We start from the raw sequence: 22586 nt of genomic DNA, 5'->3' as shown, positions 1-22586 counted from the left end.
AAGATGAGTGAAAAGGCACTAAAAGTGTTCTCGAGTCCTTTTCTCGTAAAAAAAACTCTAAAGCATTTTTCTTGCATATATTTCAATCAATGGAGGTCTAGAAACAAGTATGATAATAAAATAATTAATCAAGTATTTTAACAAGTTAATTTTAACGTTTATTTAGGCGAAAAAGTATCGAAATTACTAATTCATTGTCACTTGAAAAAATCATAATTGTTTTTTTTTTTAATAACTTTGGGAAGTTTTTAAATAGAAAGCTCATATAAGAGGCAATGAACGTTGGCATGATATACAACATATCTGTGAAATTTCGAGAGTGTGCCACCAAATTATAAAAAAAATTGAAGCATGCTGAATATCTGACGAAGCTACATTGATTTTTTGATTAATTAAATATACTTTAAAATGTTAAAATTATACGGTAAAAATGTCACTCTTGCCAAAACGAACGAATATGGTGTAAAAAAACTAATGTGCTACTAAATGCAAAAAAATACCATGATTAAAAGCTGCCAATGATTTAAGAAACTAAAAGTACATGTTTACAGTTTTTATTGGCACACTCGAAATTTATTCTAAAATTGTTATATATGTACATGAAGAAATTAATATATATGTATGTATATAAGGAATACTGTGTAAAATCTTCCACGCCAATATTAAATTACTTAAGCATAGAAGCACAAGTGGTTATTTTTAATTTTTTTAGTATATTATTTTTAAGTTTTTATTTAAATACAATTTCGCGATGGAGTCTTGTTCTTAAAACAAAACTGAAGATAATGCATTTTTCCATATAAGTGTGCCATCATTTTCGACCAAAAACACCCTTCTGTCGAAGAATGCTTTTGTGCATATCTATGTACATAATATGTACGTATGAGAAAATTTGCCAAAAAACCACTTGACAAAGCCTGCAATTTTTCTTTTAATTTATTTTATGGGCCTTCATAACTGATTCGAAATCCATGCTATAGAAACAGACTTTACTGCTGGGCAATCAAATATGCATAAATGTGTGAAAATTCACATAAGCCGCATATATTTACACATGCGGGCATACATTTGTATTTTTCGCGATTTCAAATCATTTTGCTGGAAATCAGGCCACACGTTTAAACAAAAAATTTGGCAGCAAATGACCGAATTTGTTCAAAATGACCGTTAGCGAAAATAACGGCGGCTACTATGTCAATAACATGACAATAATAATCTACATTTATTGTGGTAATTATAGGTCAACTTTCTGCAATGTGCTAATGAAAGTTAAAGTGATGATAAACACTTTCGCCACCCCGGTATGGCTTTCGACGAAAGAAGAACACATAAGCGCCTCTTATTTCTGGTTGTACATAACAAGTGCCTGGTAAAAGTAGAGTATTCGATTAATCGCCTTTTCCAAAGCCGGTTTTCGAGTTATTCGAAATTTTTCAATTAAACCAAAAAAACTGTTCCTGATTTTGAAATTAAGAAAAATCCGTATATACCGTTTATCTTACATAGTTCTCATGCCGTGAAAATGCTTATGTTGGGATGAAGTCATTACCAAAATTAAAATTTTTTTACATCAAAAGTTAAACAAACATAAAAATATCAGGGAGAAAATCAAGTTTGGTCTTATTTTAACTTTCCCTTTTAATGTTCCCAAGGACTTCAGGCTCATAAGTCTCTCCTCGTTTCACTTTAAGGCGCTGGAGATACTGGTCGATCTGCACTTAAGAAGCGGGATGCTCAGGGAGCGTCTTTCCTTGGATCAACATGCCTACTGCAAGGGCAGTTCTGTTAAACTAGCCCTTGAGAGTGTCGAGCAGACCTTTTCGCTAAAAGAATTTGCGGTCGGCGCCTTCCTTGATATCGAAGGGGCTTTTAATAATGTTTTGACTGAGGCTGCAGTAACTCCCTAAACAAACTAGAGGTCGGAGTCGACCTTTTAATGTTTATTTACCGCTTACTTTGCAACAGAACTGTCTCAGCAAAGTAGGACGGCGCTTCAATCTGGGATGTGTGAGTAGAGGCCCCCCGCAAGGGGGTTGGTTGCCTATGCTGGTAATGTAGCTTTGATATTAAAAGGAAAGTTTCGGGAAATACTTATGTATCGTTCACTAAGCTTGGATTAGAACTGAGCTTCTAGTTGTGGGCTGGGTGTAAACTCCATTAAAACGCAGCTTGTTCTTTGTACTAGAAGATATAATATAGCGAATTTCTGGCATCCTGCAACGGGAGATCTTCCTCTAAGGTTCCCTGACAGGGTGAAGTACTTGGGCTTGATCCTTGACAGTAAGCTTTTCTCGAAGGCTGAAGTAGAGGAGTGGGTCAAGAAGGCTACAGTTCCCTTGTATTGTTATACCGCGGCCATTGGAAAGCGCTGTGGTCTCTCGCCGAAGGTAGTTCATTGGCTTTATGAAAATATGTTCCACTAAGTGTTCAAGCCAATTTTATTATATGGGGTTCCATTTCTAAGGTGGTTCCATTTTTAAGGTAAGAGGAGGGACATAAGGAGTCTCTAATATGGTATCCCGACGGGCCAATGGTGGCCTAAATGTGCTCTTTTTCTGTGCGAGATGAGAGCTCTTGAGACTGGGAGTGATAACTGGTCACTGCATGATAGGTAAGCATGCCGTAGGCTGAACATTATGGATGATGAGTTGGAATCATCTCAACACCTATTGCTCTGCTGCCCCGCCTTTGCGAGCCTAAGGTTTAAGCCCATTGGGTTGCATTTTTTTCGTACTCCCGATGAGTTTTCGAGAATGGGCATCAGTCGATTGAAGAGTTTTGTTGCGCGCACGGAGCGTTTCTCCTGCATAAAGCCGTAGGTGTCATTCTTCCTTACCTCCCCCTCTTTCCATACCCTCCCACACTTCTTCAGATCTCCTTGCGTTCTTTGTCGTCTCCACTCTTAAAGGCAACACAATGGACGGCTTAGTAGAGTCTAAGTGGGCCTGCATCTATGGAGGCAGCCCGAAAAATATTTTCATTTTAATAGCGGTCTCCGCTCGGCAGAAAATGGCAAACCTCCGATTGTACTTCGGAGGTGGAGTGTAGATATTTCCATTTGTGAAGCCAAATATGGATTGGAGAAGCTGTATATTTACGCTAGTATATTTAAAATTGTAAGATTACGGTCACTACCATCATAGTAGCTTTCACTTCATTTCAGTTGTCATTAGCCACCAATACATAGACTTTGATAAATAGTCAAATGTAGAGTCAATCCCATTCATGCATTCAAAAAAATCACTTCACTTGCCGCACTCTCACTCATTCCCTCACGCACTCGTACTCGTACATTTCATCCGTCACAAATGTTTACAAGAATATATTATTATAAAAAGTACCAATATTAATGATATGTATTCAAATAACAAAACCAACCAATTTCCCTGCGAAAATTCTAAATTTCCAATTTTTTATTAAAATGAGTTGAATACGAATTGACTAAACTATTGGCCATGTGAGACAATTTCCTCCGACACTTTTAATACACAATGAGAAAAAATTGGCAATAGATAAGTTGTTCCTTTTGTTATGTCTTTTTGTGTATCTTCAATTGAGTTCTCTGATTTTCATTCCGTCTTTAAAACCATTTTCGTTCAATGAGTTTGTTGTTTTTTTTTAAACTCGGTTTAGTTAAGCTCTAGTCACAATTTACCACGGCGAAGCCTTATTTATATTTTACAAGCTTACAAAACACTATTTTGGTAGTATTTACTCGTACAGCATCAGTGCTGCCACATATTTAAAATTTCGCACTAACAAAAGCACTTTCCCTGAAGTGTCATACTTTATTGGTATGGCCTCGGCTTATTATAAAATGCACAACTATTTCGATAAAAGGTCTTAAAAGTTAATCGAAATGAAATTTTCGATTCAATTAAGTCATTAATCGAATGAAAATAACCGATTTCAATCGGTTATTCGATTAATCGTGCCATCACTAGACGTAAGTGACTTAAATGTATTGAATAAGTTCATATGAAATCAAAGGAGAGATTTAAAAAGCTTAAAGTCAAGACCACAGAGAGCTTTTAAAGATCGCGCGTCCAAATCAGCGATGATCAGAGAGAGCTTTTGAGCCTTGCATGCCCATAAAAAATATGCCTCGGAAAGCTGTTCCCCGCGTTTGGCTTATTAAAATTTTATATAAGATCTTTAGAAAGCCTAATAGGTCTGCCCGCGGATTATGTTTCGACTTACATATACTTATCAATATACTTATCCACCAGGAGCTATGTTTTGAGAGTCTTCGATTTAGTAGGCGTGCAAATTAGTCCATTTCGTACTACGAGTTCCATAATTTAATACAAAAATCTTTTTTTTGTTGGTGTGGAAACAGGGAATTTCGATTATAAAGTCCTACCTGAGTTCCCACTGCTATTCCCAGCCTTCGCACTCCTGCACTGCACTGTGTTACCTTGCCACACAAATACAAATACAACTAAAAATAAGTAAACAGTTAGACAGACAGCACTGCACATCTATACAGCACTGACACACAAAGCTGCTTTAAAATTCAGTTTTCACGTTTTTCAATTTCTTCTACTTAGTTTCCTTTCCTTTGTCGTTGATTTGGCATAGTTTCCTGTAAGACTTGCTTTTGTGTGTCCTTTGTTCACTTTTTGCTATTATTTACTTTTTATTTCATTCCACTTAATAATTTCAAATTGAGTTCGTTTATTTCGTTTTATCGTTTATTCGTCTGTGCTCCTCCTTCTCTTTTCTCTTTTGTCTCTTCTATTGCCAAATTTTTTCTTAACGCAGAGATGTGTGCAGATATTGAAATCATCACGTCAAATCAGTATGACGGTACGCTCGCCACCGACGCTCAACTCCCACGCGCCATTGCACGGCTTCGGTCCACCTTCATCGCGGGATCCCATGTACGCATCGATGGCGCCACTACTGCCACAATCTGCGGCTGGTTTGCCACCCGGAGCGACGATGATTGGTGGCAGCGGTTTGCCATTTCGTCAGACATGTTCCTGGATGGACCGACATGGTCGTCCCGCATCGCCGCCCATGGAGTATGGTGGACGGCATACTGATCGTCGAGAAAGGTGTGCCCACTTACAATACAAATGTTTTTTCTATTCCCAAAATCACTGATTCCTTTATATATATATTTCTCTAGAATACGACGCGTTGAGCTGCTCATTGAACCGGGGCAATCGCTAGGTCTCATGATACGTGGTGGCGTTGAATACGGCCTCGGCATCTTCGTCACCGGCGTCGATAAGGACAGTGTCGCTGATCGAGCTGGCCTTATGGTCGGCGACGAGATACTCGAGGTCAACGGGCAGTCATTTCTTGACGTGACACACGACGAAGCGGTCAGTCAGTTGAAATACCATAAACGTATGTCGCTTGTGATACGCGACGTCGGTAAAGTGCCACACTCCTGTACATCCATTGAAATGGAGCCTTGGGACGCGTATAGTCCGACGGGGACGAGGTCAGTTGTCTACATTCGTTAAGCTTTACAAATCTTTAGATGCTCAACTTTTATTTGTATTTTGCAGAGCACGTCGAAAAGGTCAAATAACCGCAATGGTGGAGGAGAAGGCACGCTCTCTTCTGCCACGCCATCAATTTGCAAGTCTCTCCTACTATATTGCCGAATATGCTGCGAGAGCGATGACCATAGATGCCTTTGTTGCCGTTTTATTAGAAATGCTTGACACATACGAGAAGGTAAGTGAAAGCAATTGATAACTGTCGCTTAAGCTATTATTTAAGGAGAGCCACAGTCGACTACAAAGATATTGATAACAAAGTATCGGCATTAAAATATGCAAAGTCAAAACTAACATACTTGCCGCTTGCTTACAGTGGCATAGTCGACTTTATCCTTAGTTTTATTTTTAGATAGCCATAGAGGTTCTGTCATTCACTTCCGAGTGGATTCCCCATTCAATTTGAATTCAAAATGGCTTTGGTTGTAATTCATTCGGAAGTGAATTGCAGAACCCTCCCGAGAATTGGGTTATTCCTAAAAGCAATTCTTCTCTTTTTAGCATACGTTAGTGACGGAACTACGTGAACTCATATACCCAGAGGATCGTGCGCGATACGATGAGCTTGTTTATCGTAGAGAACGTGATCCCTATAGCGTGGAGAGGCACAGGGTGAGTGAAATAATTTTTGAATTCCTGGTTTAGAATAAAATTAGTAATGAGGTTTTGAGCCCAAGAAATATGAAAATACCAAAACAAAAAGAGGGAAATAGTGCAATAGCAACTGTCGTTAGTTTTAGAACTCTCATTGTAGGCAACTATTACTAAAAAGAACGTATCTAATAGTCCACAGGTCGAATCGTCTTAAATCCTTAAATGAGCCACAAGTTAGTTAAAAAATAAGAAACGTTCCCCTATGATTTCTGATTTATGTATTTTGCAATTCTTGAATCTTATGTAAGGTAATATTGTGAAAGAACGGGTGGTAATTCTGCGATGGTAAATAGATACAGCTCATTGGTTAAAGATGAACCCTTAATCGATGTTCACGGACACGGGCAGATATCCGCTGTAAAACTTGAGGCAGGTGCGCTTAGATTAATTTTGTTTTTTTATGGGGCATCAATTGCCAACGACAACAAAGCCTCGTGATGTAGTAAAAGCACCGTTATTATCGGAATCGCCATTAGAATAAAGTCGGAGATCACCTGACTTACAACCATCCCAGGGGCATAGCAGCGCATGACACCATGAGTTTTGTTTAAAATTTTTAGACGAGCCTGTCATTCACTTGGACTTTTATGGCATTCAAAATGAAGCGGAGCGATTTCTAGAATGTCCACGCAAGGATTTTACATCTGATAAGCTGTTAGATGAGCAAATATTATAGTATGTCTTGAAGTACTTGCATATGCAATAGTATTATTTCATTGAGCTACTTTGTGCAGAAATATGCGCATATGCACTTCTCAAACGGTGCATAAAATATTTTAATGATGTTGTAAGTCAATATAACTACATATAATCTGCAATGTATCTGAGGCGCTTATGGATCAATTTACGGGCTGTTTGTTTAAAGTTCTAAACTAGATTTTTTTGTTTTTAACAATGAACTAATAGTAAAACTAGTAATTCGTAGCTTCGTTTCCATGCCGAATTAGGTAGATAACTTTAGAGCGTAGCTAAAACATGTTGTTACTTTATTGTTCTCTACCTTTCTCCCTCTTTATTCACTCATCACCACAGCGTAAAGGAGAACCCGCACGTGATTTACCGGTAAGCTTTTTAGAAGATTTATTCTACGATACAGACACTATTTACTACTAGCATCCTTACTCAAGTCCATAAATGTTGTCTTCTGACTACAAAGAAAAAATTAAAGATACAAACTCAAAATAGTTCTATACACTAAGCGTTTCGTACTATCTACTCTAACCTTATTAGCCCGTATACTGACAAAAAAAAAAAACCACTCAATATAAATATCTAACTATCTTTGCTTGACAATATTATACATATTAACACTAGTTAATAAACGTATTTACATACATATGTAATTTAACAAAAAGGCATGTTAACTATAATTGTTGTTGTAATGTAATTGTTGTATCTTTTATTAGTCAAACTCGATGTGTATAAACAATACTGAACAGTTAAAAATAGCCAATTAAAATTTTTACGCTAAAGATTGTTAATAATTATTTATGTTTTTCTTCCACTGTAACGAATCTGCCCAGTAACTCAAACTCAAAGCAAACATAAATTCGATTGTTGTTGTTGTTTATAATGAAGAAAACTAGAAAATACTGTAGTTGTGATTGCTTTTCTGTTAGAAATTTATACACTGTACTATACAAAGACAAAAATATACTTCTCAATTAAAAATGAGACACTAACAAACTGAAAGACAATAATGCAGACAAATCAATAGAGAAAACACAGAAAAAAACTAAAAAATAATAAATCTACTTATTATATTACTTCAATTACATTGTACACGTGATACACTTATTACCATAACAAATAAAATAGAAACATACAAAGAGTGCATAATTTTTGCTGAGCATTTTGTTACAATTTGCTAACAAATACATATATTGATTTGATATGTCAAAGCATGCGCTTAGCAGCGCTATGCCAAAAACAAAAAAAAAAATACAAAAAAAAAACATTTTATGAGAAAAATAATCAAATTAAAGCTACCAGCAAATACAACAATTCATAACCAATAAGTTTATTCACTTAAAAACAATATTTTCAATAAAGCTTTGCAAATTTAAAGCCGTCAACAATGAGTTTGAAAAGTCCTTGATGAATAGCGTAATATTTTATTAATAACCTTAAGCAGCATATCACACACATAGCTTTTATAGAGGTGTTAGATAAAAGCGCCATAGCCCAAGTGTTAAAACATAGTTTTAATTAAGTAGCGAATCATAGAAAAATTTCCCATTACTCCTACTACGAAAATTTCTCTTCTTTTGTTGTGTTACTGGCAACCCCCGTCACGCTCTAGTGTTAAAAATATTCGAATGTCAATTTTTAATATTTCTTAACTTTGATTCAAAATAAAATTGTGAAAGAAGTTTAAAATTTTCAAAAAAAAAATCAAGATTTTTTGAAAAAATCATACTTATATAATAAAAATAATTTTAAACTTTTCAAAATTTTCCGGAAAATAATTAAAATATTTTTGAATGTTAAATAGCAAATTCAAATGTTTACGCTTAAAATTGAAATACTCTAAAATACTAAATTATTTTTAGCCTCAATTAAAAAAATTTCAAATTTTCGAAAAAAATTCGAAAGTTTTCGAAAAAAATCATACTCTTTATAAAATATTCAGAGCTTTTTAATAAATATTTTTCGAATAATATTCTATATACATATATACCTTCAAAATTTTCCGGAAAAAATTTGAATTTTTTTAAAATAAAATTTTAATGTCAATTTTTATGATTGTTAGATAAAAAAAAAACTGTAAAAAATTTCAATTCAAGTTCTTGCAAATTTTTGGAAAAAATTTCAAATTATGTAAAATTTATAGCAAACTCCTTGATTTAAGGCATTAATTTTGCGCTTCTTCAATATTCATTGATATTTAAAAAAAACCTTCAAGCATTTTCACTTTTCTATTTCCGATTATAAAAAGGCTTTTCAAATATTTTACTACATAAATGTTGTAAATGTCAGAGATTTCGCCTTTTTGCACCAAATTTTTTGTGCACAAAAATAATCTAAGCGGTGTTTAACAAGTAGTTAGGAAAGACAATTACAGGGGAGTGTAAACAGAGTACCACTAATACTACTGCATCTGCATATCAAAGCAAGTTGCCAGCTTCACTTTTCGTATTAACTTGAAGTAAAATAAATAACTTTTTCCTATAAGAAATCAAAAAATTAAATTTTTAAAATAGTCATTGGTTCAAACTAAAATCATTTACATGATGTCATTCGTTCTTGAAAGCATATCACTGCATTAAACACTTCCTTAAATCGCTAGCTGAGTGAAAAGTTGATAAGTGCATTTTTACAAATTTTACAGGAGAGGAAATAGCTTCTTATAGACATTTTCTCTGAGAATTTCGCAAAACATTGAATTCAGCATTTTTCGCATTTAAAGCAAAAGAAAAGCGATAAAAATTATACAACTTTTCACTGTAATCTAGCGAAATATTTCTTAATTTTTTGTTTTGTTAAATTAAAACTTTTCTAAGAAGTCGGAATTTCCCGAAAAACATTTTGGTAATTGAAGAATACAACAAAAACCTAACAATTTCAAAATTTAAAACCAAAAAAAATGTTTCGAAAATTAAAAAAAAAAATATTGCAATGCTTAAAAAAAGTAAATATTTTCAGATTTGTTTAAGTGTTATAAAATTCCAAAAAAAAATGTTTTTCTTTTATTTTTATTATTGTTTTTAATTTTTTTATTATTTTACCTCACTTTATTTTTTAATAAAATTTTTTTTTAAGTATGTAGTAAATCCTTGCAATATATTCGCACTCATTATGATACGCTATATCACCATAAATCTTATCACTCACCAATGCAAAATTGTGTCACTTCTGCAAAGAACAAATCGGCAAAAAATCCTTCACCTACAGCACCAATAATTCACCCAGCAAATTCGTTTCAAATCCGCCTTTCACAAAATGTCTTAGCGCACATCACCAACCGCCGCCATCCAGTACCGTAATAAAAGTGCACTGGCCTCATTAGGTCTTACAATATAATCCAATCTATTTAATGCTGCCACCACAAATAACCACTGCAAACACATACTCGTACATACCAATGGACCTGCATATATTTACATACTAACGCTGTCCTGTCTCTCTCTCTTCTATTCACTCTGCTACTTTCCGTAGAGGTTTATTGCCGCAAATAAAAAAATTTAATTTAAAATTTATGAAAAGAAAGAAAACACTACTAAGTACTTATTTAAAGCATAATTTAGTCAAACATACTACGTACATACATACATACAAATATGTACAATGTGTGCGGGCAATTAAGTAGGTCGAGCCATTGACAGTACAGTCTCTCTACTCAACTCAGTTTCCTTCAAAAGCTTTTGTAAACTACTTGCATTGCCTTACATATGTATCTGCAGGTAACCGATGTTGACTTGGAAGTAAGCGCGGCCACTGGACGCAGTCCCTCATCGGACTCTGGGCTAGGCATGACATTGTCGGACATGAAGAATCGGTACAGAAAACTTAAAAAGAAAACAAAAGAAAAAGCAAACCGAAGATGCAGTAAAATTTTTTATAACGAAAATTTCTTTATTTTTCTTCTGCATACACCGCAATGTTTTCTTTCTTCTCTTCTTCCCTCTTTATATCTCTTTCTTTCCCTGTGTCCTTTTTAACATTGAAATTTCCTGGAAATTTTCCATGTCTTTTATTGTTTGCTTTTGGTAACTATTTATCCACATGGTCGCCTTGTTTACACCTTACGGTGGGTGACCCATACATTTATAGGCCAGCGCTACAGTTGCCCTACCGTCCCATGTCTGCCGGCCCCGTACTGCATCGCTCACCCCACTATTACCATCATCCAGCGTCATATCCACATCCGCATCCGCATCCACCACCAAATCATCATTCATCATTGCGTCATTTGGGAAGTGGCTCAGCTGCGTCGGCGCAACGGGAGAGGGAGCGGGAGGCACGTTGCGCCGCAGCCGTAGCCGCAGCTAATACAAAAACGATCGGCACCAATACGCCTAGCAAAATGGCATTGCAACAGCAGCAACAACAACAGCATGCATCATCGTTGGACATAAACAATCAATCAAATCAGAAAAAAGCATACGCCACGGGCGATAGTAACAACCAACCAAATGACAATCAGCATCAGGTGAACAAAAAAAAAAAACCCAAATTGTGATGCACAATTTAAAACCATAAAAAGTGTTATAAATTTTGATTGACAGAAATTTTAAATCGTACAAATGAAATCGCAAAAAAATAATTACTAAACAGACACTTATCGCTGTCTCACGCTAACGCATAGCAAAGCGCAATGCTACTTTTATTTAAAATACCGCTTTCAACTATCTGTTACAGCTACCTCACGCTTATCAACTTGTACGCGTACACTTGCTNACAGAAATTTTAAATCGTACAAATGAAATCGCAAAAAAATAATTACTAAATAGACACTTATCGCTGTCTCACGCTAACGCATAGCAAAGCGCAATGCTACTTTTATTTGAAATACCGCTTTCAACTATCTGTTACAGCTACCTCACGCTTATCAACTTGTACGTGTACACTTGCAACTTCTCACTCTCCCACCACCTCTCTTTTAATAGTTCCTTACTTCATTTGAGCAACGCTTATTCTTCTTCTCTCCCTCTCACAAGTGGTATGCGTTATTTAGTCATCTATTTAGCTCTTTCACACATGCATAGTTTTTCGCTCTTAAATTTCAAATCACAACTGATCTGGTTAACAGGAAAAATTCAGCTGTTCTTTGGAACATCTGTAGTTTGCTGTTTAAACTTTTGAAAAAATTGACATTCGATTTCGATTATTTTTTATTATCAGTTAGGTACACCTTTATAGAGGGAATTTGTTTCCTAACCTAGGTTATGTGTTTTATGGAGCCCGTTTCATCTTATCACTGACACTCTGTCATTTTATTTTTACAAATGAACGCTTGAAAGTAGAAACTGGGTAAAAATTGTTGAAAATACAGAAACTGAAAATACATTTTTTAAAACTAAAAACTTAGCATATATTTTTTCGTAATTTTAAAACCAGTTCCAGATCGTAGCTAACAGAGGCTAGATAGTTATATAGATAGATGCGTAGGGTAAGCACGGCGACCAGTAGGTCTATTGTGCCCTTAGCTAATCGCAACACTGAATTCAGCCCCAGAGACTATGAATTTTAGAATGGATCCCGGGGCTCTTCACTCGCCCATATATTTCCCAAGCACCTCTCCCTTCTTCATGAAATGGCCTCGCACTCCAAGAGCAGGTGCAATGGTGTGTCTTTGGCGGAGTCAAAGGTGCGACATAAGTCGCGTTACCAGATCCTTCGATTAAACAAGTAGCCTCTAAGCCTGTAATGGCCCATCAAAGGACTGCCTTGCCGTTGCCGGAGTGGTACCCAAGCCACCGCCCCATAAGTTACTGTTATTGTTACTGTGCACCCCTGGGTATTTCCCGCTAGATGCTTGCACACCATCAGCGCTCTCGTAGCCCTGGAAGTGAGCACCTCAACATGAGTCCTCCACAGAAGTTTCGAGTCCAGGATAAGACACAGACACTTAACCTGTGTGACGATATTGACCACGACCCCACCCTAGACCAGATTCCTCATTCCCTATAGAATTATTTTCCTGGTAAAAGGGACAATGGCTGTCTTAAATGGATTAATATTAAACCCTACCTCAGCACACCACCTCTTTTTATCTGGTTAAGTCCTCTTTGAACTATGTCGCAGAGGGAACTCACGAGCTTCCACCTAGCAATAATAACTATGACACCCGGGTCCCCTTTGCAGCGGACGCCATTTTCAGTGAGTTTTTGCCACAACTAAACTCCAAAGGAAAGGAGAACTCCTCCCTGCGCGCAACCATTTGTTGTTTGGAGTTCTACTACGCTGTCTGCGACTCCAGTTTCAGCAATCCTGGTATGTAGCAGCCTAGCTATCCATTTGCGGAATTTATCGTTCAAACAAAGCCAGTGCGCTTTCCTTTTCATTACCAGAATAAGTACCATCTGGCAGCCTTATGGCTAGTCTGTGGTTATGTGTCGTCCTTCGCCAAGGCTTTGCGCAATATAAACAGCAGCCAAAGGGTAGATGAAATGCTCTCACAAAAGGACCTGAAACTGCTACGCTTGGCATTTCTTACCTCCTTCTTCTTAGTCTCAGTTCCCCGTGCGCTTTGTCCGATTGAAAAGTCTGTGCACCTCCTTCCTGAGACCCCTCCCCTTTGGCTTAGAGACTGGACAGCTTGAGTTAAAGGCAACCAGTATGGGGCCATTTGAAGCAAATTTTCGGATGGATATCCGCTCCGTTTTGTATCATTTCAGTCTCAACTTCATGTTGCTTCAGCTGGGGTGTATGGTAGCCGCGGTCAGTGCTTTGAACCTAGACCACGTTGCACTTCTCCAGGTTCCCGTACCTTTCGCAGCTCTTAAAGTGCCAAGAAATTATGTTAATCTTTATATGACTAAAGTTTGATATCCAGTTTGTGGTAATGGCCAAAAAACTGGACATAAAAGTTTTAAAATTATCAGTTTTTAAGTTAACGAAAATTTAGTGCAGGCCTCACTTTCAAGCGTTCAATTGGTTTACTACGTTTATGGGATTTTTTTGGAGATGATTTTTGATGCAAATAATCACTTGAAATACAGAAAGCTTTCAAAAATATCGAAACTGTGATGAGAATATTGCCATTTACTACAAACAAACGTTCCCATAAATGTAGCCTATGTATGTGTTCACATTTTGTTGTGATTGTATGCGTGTTAAACTCTATTTTAATTTCTTCAAACTCTGGTTGTGTGTATTCGAAAATAACAGCTTCATATTTTCGAAAATTCTATAAAAAATATATATATGTATATGCATATCGTTGCCTTAATTGACAAAGGCTCTAACCAACAAGTTTTAGTTTATTTTAAAGGGGAGGCGAAAAATATTATAAAAAGAGTATCAAAACAGGTAGGGCTTTTTAAAGAGTGTCATTGCACTCCGTTGTTTTTGGTACTAACACTTCACAATTTTTATTGAAGGTGTATTTTAATACCTCCTATCAAAATCTCTCAAAAGCGTAGTTTCGAAAAAGGTGATGGTTGGGGCCTTTGTCAATTAAGGTAACGATATAAAAAATTATCAATTAATTTATTGGATTGGTATTTTTAGTTGAAAAAACATGTAGGGGAAATGTTTTTCTATACATATGTAAGGTGTAGAGAACTTTATTCGTTCGTCGACAAATTTACCAATGATTTCAAAAAAGATTAATTAACACACAAAAAAAAATAAAATAAACTATTTTCTTAGCTACTTCAAATAAGGCAACGAGAATATTTTTCACTTACATACATATTCCTGAGTTTTGTTGATAAAATTTATATACTTTGTTAAGTTCCCGAAAAGTGCTCAAAGTATTAGTTAAGTGCTTAATTGTGTGTCTGCGTGTGTTGTAAAACTGTTATTGTTTTCTTATCTCGAAGTACAATTCTTTGGTAGTCCGTATTGTTTTTGTTTTTGTTTTTTTTTTTGTTTGTTTAAACACATTGCTTTTAATTTTCAATCATCTACTTATTTTTATATGTCTCTAGGAATACGGCTGTGATGACCATAGGTCCCGTCGAGGCAGTGAAACTCAAATACCACACTCGGAATACGAACAAGATGCGGTGAGTAGTGAAACGCGCATACACGTACAATATACTTACTTACTTAATTACATACTTAAGCACTTTAATAAACACTTTTATCCCTTGAAAAAAATGTTTGAATGTTCAAAATTTATGAATCTTAAATGAGTATTTTTTCCTTATAAATATGATTCTGAGAGCGGTCAACTAGACTGACCCATTTCGGACTCTTTTGGTTTCATAAATTCTTAGTGGAACAATAGTAACAAAGTTCANTTACGTTTAACTGCTTCACTTGGCATTCTTCATATTTCCCCAATTGATTTCATTAATTAAATCAATGAAAAAAACATTGAGATTAAATCCGTTTTTCGTTACCACTGCGTTTGGTTGAATATGTATGTCTGCATTTATCTATATTGTATATAGCGGTGTCATTGTGGAGGAGTAAACTCGTGCGGCTCACATTTTTTCATGCAATGTCGGTCGAAACTCCTCCGCTCCACCTTGGCAGCTGCGATTTGGTGGCAATGTGCTCGTAGTGGTGATTATATCATTGATTGGCAAATGGTAGTCGCGCGGCGGTGTGTATGGGCGTACCAGTCGATGCCAGTTGTTTGGCGGACTACCGTTGGGTTCATATTTCGGGCGAGGTATCCGCATTTGTTTGATTTCGGTTAGGTAAGAATCCATACTGTTGGCTTGCTGAGTGGCTGGGTGGCTCTATGTCCGCTGAACTAGAAGATGTGCGGCTAGCTGTTGGTTGAAGTGTACGAGCACTGCAAATGAAAAGAAGAAAGAAAAATAATGAAGTACAGGTTTAAAGCGAGATCTAAAAAATAAGCGTTGTGAGCGATTAAATTAATTGCTTTTAAAATGGTATTTTCTAGTAAATTGAATTAGACTGGCATTAAATGGCGATTGAGTATTTGAGGTCTTTTGCCGTTAATCACTGGATGCTTAGCTGGTTGTTTATTCCAAATGAAATTTTCATTTAATGTTTGGCATAAAGACTTTATTTTCTTGGAACTTTTATTTATTTATTTAACGCTATTTACTCCTTGGTGGGAGTATACGTAGCACATTTTACGGAAGTACAGAAGTATTTTTTAACCAATTTTAATAAATTATTTTATTAAAATGTACAACCTAAGCGCTGTGGCAATGTTGTACATATTGGAAGTAAAAGTGAAGGCCTCAGTGCGCGTTTTCAAATCCTCATAAAAAGTTTTGAGATTAAAATAAAGTATATTCGCTTTCGTTTCTCTTGCCCAAACCGTTTATAGTGTGAAAATCCATTGAAATAAGTGCAAAAGTTTTCCAAGTTTTTATGAACATTCATTTTTGGTTTTTAAGTCAACTTTTCTCTGAAATAAAGAAATGCTCACTGAAAATTGTTGTTGCTTGTTATTTGAAAAATGTCTACATGTTTATATGAGAGTGTTCAGGATAAAAGCACTTTACTAACTATGAGTGGTACCAACATACAGACAGAAAGGCTCCTTAGTAGTAGAACGATGGATATTCACACATCATCAGTGCCCTGAAATTGCAATACCGATTAGTATTCCCTAATTTTGTATGTATGGAAGTAATAGTTCAACTCAAAAATGTTTCAGCAATCTTTCTCGGCCATCGAGCTAAATATTATGTAATAGCGACATAAATATTACCTACCGATAATAATCTTCGGCGCTAGATGCACGATAATCAGCCCGAAAACTTCATCTATCCGCTCTCCGAGGAAGGACAATGTCCAAATAGTATAATTCCTTAGCGATATCGGTAACTAACGCAGCAAGCGCTTTTTCTACGCATTTTGCTGTTATCCCCCTACGAATGTCTGGTTACACAGTTTAATGTGAAATTTTCTGCATTCATCGCGGAAATAGACAAAAAAGTAGTACCAAAAAGTTTGATTCCACATGCATACATACATATAGTTCTAATCATAACTTTACGACACTCACATATTGCCAAGATTTCACCATTTATTTTGAAGTTTTGTAATTTTAATTATTGTTTTTTAAAGGTATAACATATTTTTAACAGAAACCATATCGATCCGAGTTTCAATCTTGGTGAAAAATTAAAAAAAAGACATGAACAAACGTAAAAATTTCGAGCTTTTTAATTAGATTTTTTAGAAACATTTTGAGTATGCAGTTTTATATCCCAATTTCAAGTACCATTGATTTTTGGGAATTTTTTTCGTCGAAGGTGTTGCTCATTTTTTCCATATAACAAAAACAAAAAAAATCATCGACAATGTTTTGTAGGGGATAAATGGCTAACATGGTCAACAAAATCAAAAAAAAATATATAAAATGCAAAAAATCAGTTACTTTAAACTTGCAGTATAATTGAATGGGCTAAAAAACTGCTTATTCAAAATATATCTTAACAATCAAATTAAAAAAGTTCGAAATTTTCGCGAAAGTTTGTTGATTTTTTAAAACGTTGCACAGAGATGCTTAGATTTACATGCTTTTGTTTAAAGATTTTGTACTATATTTTTATAAACAAATAATGAAAATTAAAAAATATTAAGACAAATGGTCAAATCTTGCCAAAATGTAAATGCCGTAAAGTGATGACAAGATCTATAAGTTCATAGTATTTGCATACCCATTGTTGTAATTTTTAATTTAAGAGATTTACATGCTTTCTTATTCTATAAATAATCTTGTGCAAGCCTAAAAAATGGGATTATGATTGAAGATTTTTTTTTTAATTTCTTTTCAAATTTCTCGGTCGAGGTAGTATATTGTAATCGAAATTTTTTTCGCTCCTATTGCCCCTACTTTGTATCCGCCAGTGATACCAACAATTAACATTAAACATGTTATTAAAATATTTCTTATCGAAACTCGCTACAAAAACAGCTGCAGCCCAATTATAAAAATGATAAATGTAAACAAAAATTATTGCAACGCTACAAAAAACGCACGAATATACATATGTATGTACATATGTACATACATGCGAATGCACATAGTTACGTGTGTTTGAAAATGAGCAGAGAAGCATGAAGCAAGCGTACATATCGTTGCACTCAACACCCACCCGTCGCAACAGTCCTCTCCTCACGCTAAAGTGCCGGTAAAAATGTGTTAAATGCAACGAATGAAAAGTGAAAGTAAAGCAATGGTTAGCAGAAATAACAACAACAACAACAGTAACAAAAAGCGAATGCGTTGTAGAAAAACAGCGAAGCAAGCATCAAAATTGAAACGGAAAAACGAGTAGGAAAACCGACAATTGAGCACTGAAAATGAAAAACCACAACAACAGCAACTTAACAACCTGCACAGCAAGCATTTCAGCAACTTTAGTCGCAATCAAAGCAAACAAAAAATGGGAAAAATGAACAAAATAACGAGGAAAAAACACGTCTAACAACAACAAATTAGCAGTAGTAGGTAATAGTAATAAGTAATTGCGAGCGATAACAGCGCAATCCGCAGCCATAACAGGCCATAATAAATGGCAGCTAAAGTTGTGGGCAGGCAGGCAGGCAGTCAAACTGTCGACGCCACATCAGACCAATTGCAACCGGCGGCGACACGCCAGCCAGCCAGCCAGCCAGCCAGCCGGTGGACGACTACGACGACGACGAGGACTGGTTAAGTGGCGGCGCGCCGACAACTAACTGGCTTAGTGGCTTTATTAGTTAGTCGCACGTCGCCTGTCATTCCCCAACGTCTGCGTGCCGCGTCCGTCAATGCGCCACTGCGTCAGTGTGACGTGCTCGATATTTGTCAAACGCCAAGTGCCGCCCATTTGCTACACATTAGACACAAAAACTGTGAACTGTGAACTGTAAATGGGTAACAAAAACTAAACGCAACAACAGCAAAATATTGCGGGCGGCACTACAAATTCCCATAGCGCCAGCGTATGTTGTACTTAAACTCACTTGCTGCGCGCAATTACATTAATTTCCGCCACCGCAACCACACCAACAACGGCGCACAAAGCCCAGCAAGGCAAGCGGCACAGTTGCCGTCACACGCTGCCGCATGCAACTACACCGCAACTAAATAGCAACACGACAGCATAAATATGTAACGGCAGTAGCAAAAACAGTATGCAGACACTTTGCCAGTCAGCTTTGTATGGCACATAGAGGCATGTGTGTGGGTGCCTGTGTTAAGAGTGCGCTTCGTAGCACCACTGACACACCGCCACCACCACCCTCATCCTCAGTNGCATTTCGTTTGCCTTAAATCAACTCAAGGTTTTTTTTTCTCAGCTGTCACTATTTTTGTTAACTTACTCAATATTATTGTTGCTAGTTGCCATTTTTCACCAACACAATAAGGTTACAACATGTTTGGGTGTCCATGTTTGGGCGGCTAACATTGTGTGGTACGTCAAGTTCAATGCAACTCAATTTTTCACTTTTGTGGTTTTGTGCGCTTTTCAAAGTTCTTCATCAACAACATCATCATCATCATCATCGTCAGCATGACGAAGCAGAAAGCAAGCAAATAAAATTAAATGTGTCTGGCAATCTTTGAAAATGGTTAACAATTTGTTTTTTTTTTTTTTTACTTTTGCTTAGCGCCTGCTTGAAGAACTGTACTCCAAAAAAGCAGTTAAGCACATACATACATACCTAATAACATATATGCATACATATGTATGTAGTGTAGTGTATTTCGGTGATGTGTTTTCGAAATTGATGTGTATTTCTTACGCCAACATATGAAAGTTCTAATTTCTTCTGTGCATACATACATATGAGTATATAAGTCAGACAAATAAATTGACAGCTGACCTCAATTACCCTGTACTTCGTACTTTTAGTTATTTAAAGCACAGCAAGCAGTTGATGCTGAAAATCAAGCTGGCTGTGATGTTAATACTGGGGGGGTGATGGTGTTGGTGTTATGGATGCCGTTGCTGTTCTTCAATGCGCCGTTCGAACAACCTCTAGCAACTAAGAATCAACGCTATTTACGAGTAATCAATTTGTCAGTTGCAGTGAGCTTTAAGGAATTTCAAATATTTATTGTAACTGAGCTATACAATTCCGCCAATGAAAGTTGTGGCGCAATATATGTATGCGCTATATTACTATTTACTGAGATTTCATATGTATGGACATATATACATCTAAGCCCAATGAAGAGCCTAAATTGGTATGCACCAGAACTGAAGTGAATTCTCTTATAAGCAACTCAGCTAAATGATTAGCTACGTCTACCGGGAGAATTGATATTATGCATTTAAACTTTCTTTACGCCCGTATCTTAGAACATAGTAGATTAGAAACTTTGTAATTTACTAAACCCTTATCACCTGTAAATTTCTTAATAGCTATAAATACAGCACAATTTATGAACACATACTCTTGTGTGGCGACTTGCATATAGTTTTACGTTAGGAAAATGACCGTGCTGTATTAAATGTTATAAAAAAGCTTCCAATTCGTTTTGGACCCCATTCTAAGCCCCGCAACTAAAATCACTCGCTTGTCAAAAAGATGTTATTTTCAAACAAAACGTAATACTAGTCTTCCTCCAAAAGTTCTGTGGATTAATTTAAAACAGCTCGGAATGAAATCTGAATGTACGATCGATATTGAAGTAATAGGGATTACTTTGCAATTTTGAGGAGAAGGTTGGTTTTGCGCCAAACGTATATATATCATGTGATTTTATCAAATCATATGCTGTCGGACAGGACAAAATAAGTTTAAGATTTATTAAGCTCGTTCTTCCTTACCCTTATCACCCTTAACGCATATTATAAATTTTTCGCTACTACTTGGCGAGAAAAGTGGCTAATAGTATACCTGCTGCGAAAAGACGTAATTACTCACAACCCTGTGACTTTGGGCCAATGAGCCATCTACCGTCTTTATAAAAGATTTTCGAAAAACTAGCGAAAACGCTCATTGCACGAGAAATAATGAAGCGATTTAAAAAAAAAATTGTGGCGTTTAATAGATAAAATTCCGAACCTATCGACAAATTCATTTTCGTAAGTAACCAATTCGGTTCCTTTCGTAGAAACAACGGTAAATATTGGCTTACTTTGGGGCCAATTTTGAGCCTTTAAAGTGCTCTAGAAACTTATGGTTTGCAGGTAAAACTCATTTTCAGAATATAAATTCTTTGAAGCAATAGAAATATTATCGTTTCATATAAATTCAACAAATATTGAGCATTTTAATAAAAAAAAAAAAAATTGGAAAAATTGGCAATTTTTTTTTATTAGTAAAATTTTCGAAAACCACTGGAGTGATTTTGTTTCTGTTTTCTTTAATGAAAAATTTAAGGCTTTTCCTTTCATTTGGTATATGGGAAAAGCAAAGATAGATACAAAGAAAAAAATGAAGATGAGGATACCGATAAAAGTATAGATGAAGATAGAGGAAGAAAGATTAAAATAATGGTAATTATAGAGAAAAGGACATAGATAGGGACAAAGAGACTATTTCGAGATTTTAGAGATTTTCGGGACTTATCGATATTATAATCGATATTTCATTGGTTTTTTATCGACATTGTTATCGATTTTTTATCGATATTGCTATTGAGATTGTTATCGATATTTTCGGAACTTATCGGTATAATAAACGATATTTTTTATCGATTATCTTAACCATACCACGTATTCTACGTTTACATGTGGCGGCAGTGTCTCCGATACAGCCTGCAGACCAAGACGAAGGCGCTGAACTATTCCTTTTTTTGTAGGAACATTTTGGTACCACACTTTCACCAATTATTCACTTAAAGACTTCCAGTGGCACATTCATCTGTTTTAAATATGGTTTTGTGGTCATCAGAATTCCTGCAATTTTCCAATGATCTGATTTTATTTATTTTTTTTTTAAATTGTTTGGTCTATAAAGTGTCAAATATTATAAAAAAATCCAAATTGCAAAAATTTATTTGGTGTGAAGATTAAAAAAATATTGATTTTAGGTATTTTTGGCCTTGCAAATATGGTTCAATGCTTCTGAAACCAAAACAAAAAAAAATCAAGAAAAGAAAGTCGCAGCATTTTTTTATTTAAGTTTTTTTTTAATCTTTTTTTGTATTTCATATGGCCCACTATGATATTTAAAAAAAATCTGAATATTTGCTTAGCACTTTAGAGACCAGAAGCAACAAGAAAATACAATGCATTTTTCTTTTATTTACATAATTAGTGTAAAAAGTTTCCAACCAAATTTTTTCGTAAGAATGCAATTTTCCGGCATCTAAAATGGATATGTTTGTAGCTAAGAGCGCACTTATCGACGGTACTTTGGTACAGCCGCGTATTTCAGAAATCATTACTTCCTCGTGTCTCGTAAAATTAATTAATACTAGGCCTTAAACTACTATGGTACATTATATTTTATTCTTAGTTAACTAAAACGTACGTAATCTTTCATATTCAGATCAAAAAGTAATTAAAAATAATTTGTTTTTATTAATAAAGAGTTTTTACGAGGTTTTTCCAAAGTACCGCCGATTTGTTACATAAATATGCATTTGTAAATGCTATTTAGCACATTTATAGAAATATCTTCTGTCAATCGTTAATCTTTCCAATCGATCAAATTTAGCTGTTGCAAACATATCACGTCAAAAATACACGTTTTCTGATGAATTTGGTAAAATCAGCCAAACCCATTTGCATTTGAGGAATTACATTTACACATGTATGTATGTATGTTGTAAGAAACTAACACGCCTACATACGTGCACACAAAATAATTTATAGCTCACAGTCTACAGAGTACGTGGCTCTGTTGGCACCGCTTGTCACAGAAAGT

The 22586-nt window shown here is 35.6% G+C and overlaps 3 protein-coding genes across 3 annotated transcripts in view; 2 read left to right on the top strand and 1 right to left on the bottom strand.

Annotated features, from left to right (window-relative positions):
• The window catches only part of dysc (whirlin protein dyschronic), a 23841-nt gene extending 12998 nt beyond the window's left edge, over nucleotides 1-10843 (top strand). The window contains exons 4-9 of the mRNA XM_017626379.1: nucleotides 4765-5060; nucleotides 5135-5455; nucleotides 5523-5694; nucleotides 6018-6128; nucleotides 7203-7232; nucleotides 10574-10843. Of these exons, the coding sequence (XP_017481868.1) occupies nucleotides 4765-5060; nucleotides 5135-5455; nucleotides 5523-5694; nucleotides 6018-6128; nucleotides 7203-7232; nucleotides 10574-10831 (1188 nt within the window). The 3' untranslated portion in view covers nucleotides 10832-10843. The remainder of the gene's footprint in view (nucleotides 1-4764; nucleotides 5061-5134; nucleotides 5456-5522; nucleotides 5695-6017; nucleotides 6129-7202; nucleotides 7233-10573) is intronic.
• A 106-nt stretch (nucleotides 10844-10949) lies between these two features.
• Nucleotides 10950-14974, top strand: LOC108370926 (uncharacterized). Its single transcript, XM_017626377.1, has 3 exons — nucleotides 10950-11322; nucleotides 14768-14845; nucleotides 14906-14974. The coding sequence occupies exons 1-3, from the start codon at nucleotides 10972-10974 to the stop codon at nucleotides 14972-14974; spliced, it is 498 nt and encodes a 165-aa protein (XP_017481866.1). The 5' UTR covers nucleotides 10950-10971.
• Nucleotides 14975-15075: 101 nt separating this feature from the next.
• On the bottom strand, nucleotides 15076-15582 carry LOC108370927 (uncharacterized). The gene has a single exon (XM_017626378.1). It carries the CDS (start codon nucleotides 15497-15499, stop codon nucleotides 15269-15271), a length of 231 nt encoding a protein of 76 aa, XP_017481867.1. The 5' UTR covers nucleotides 15500-15582; the 3' UTR covers nucleotides 15076-15268.
• Nucleotides 15583-22586: the final 7004 nt, after the last annotated feature.

This window comes from Rhagoletis zephyria, unplaced genomic scaffold (assembly GCF_001687245.7).
Source record: "Rhagoletis zephyria isolate East Lansing unplaced genomic scaffold, Rhagoletis_zephyria_1.1 Rzeph_scaffold_04584, whole genome shotgun sequence".
Taxonomy (NCBI): domain Eukaryota; kingdom Metazoa; phylum Arthropoda; class Insecta; order Diptera; family Tephritidae; genus Rhagoletis; species Rhagoletis zephyria.
Note: the sequence above shows the minus strand (reverse complement) of the source record. Positions and strands in the feature narration are given on the sequence as shown.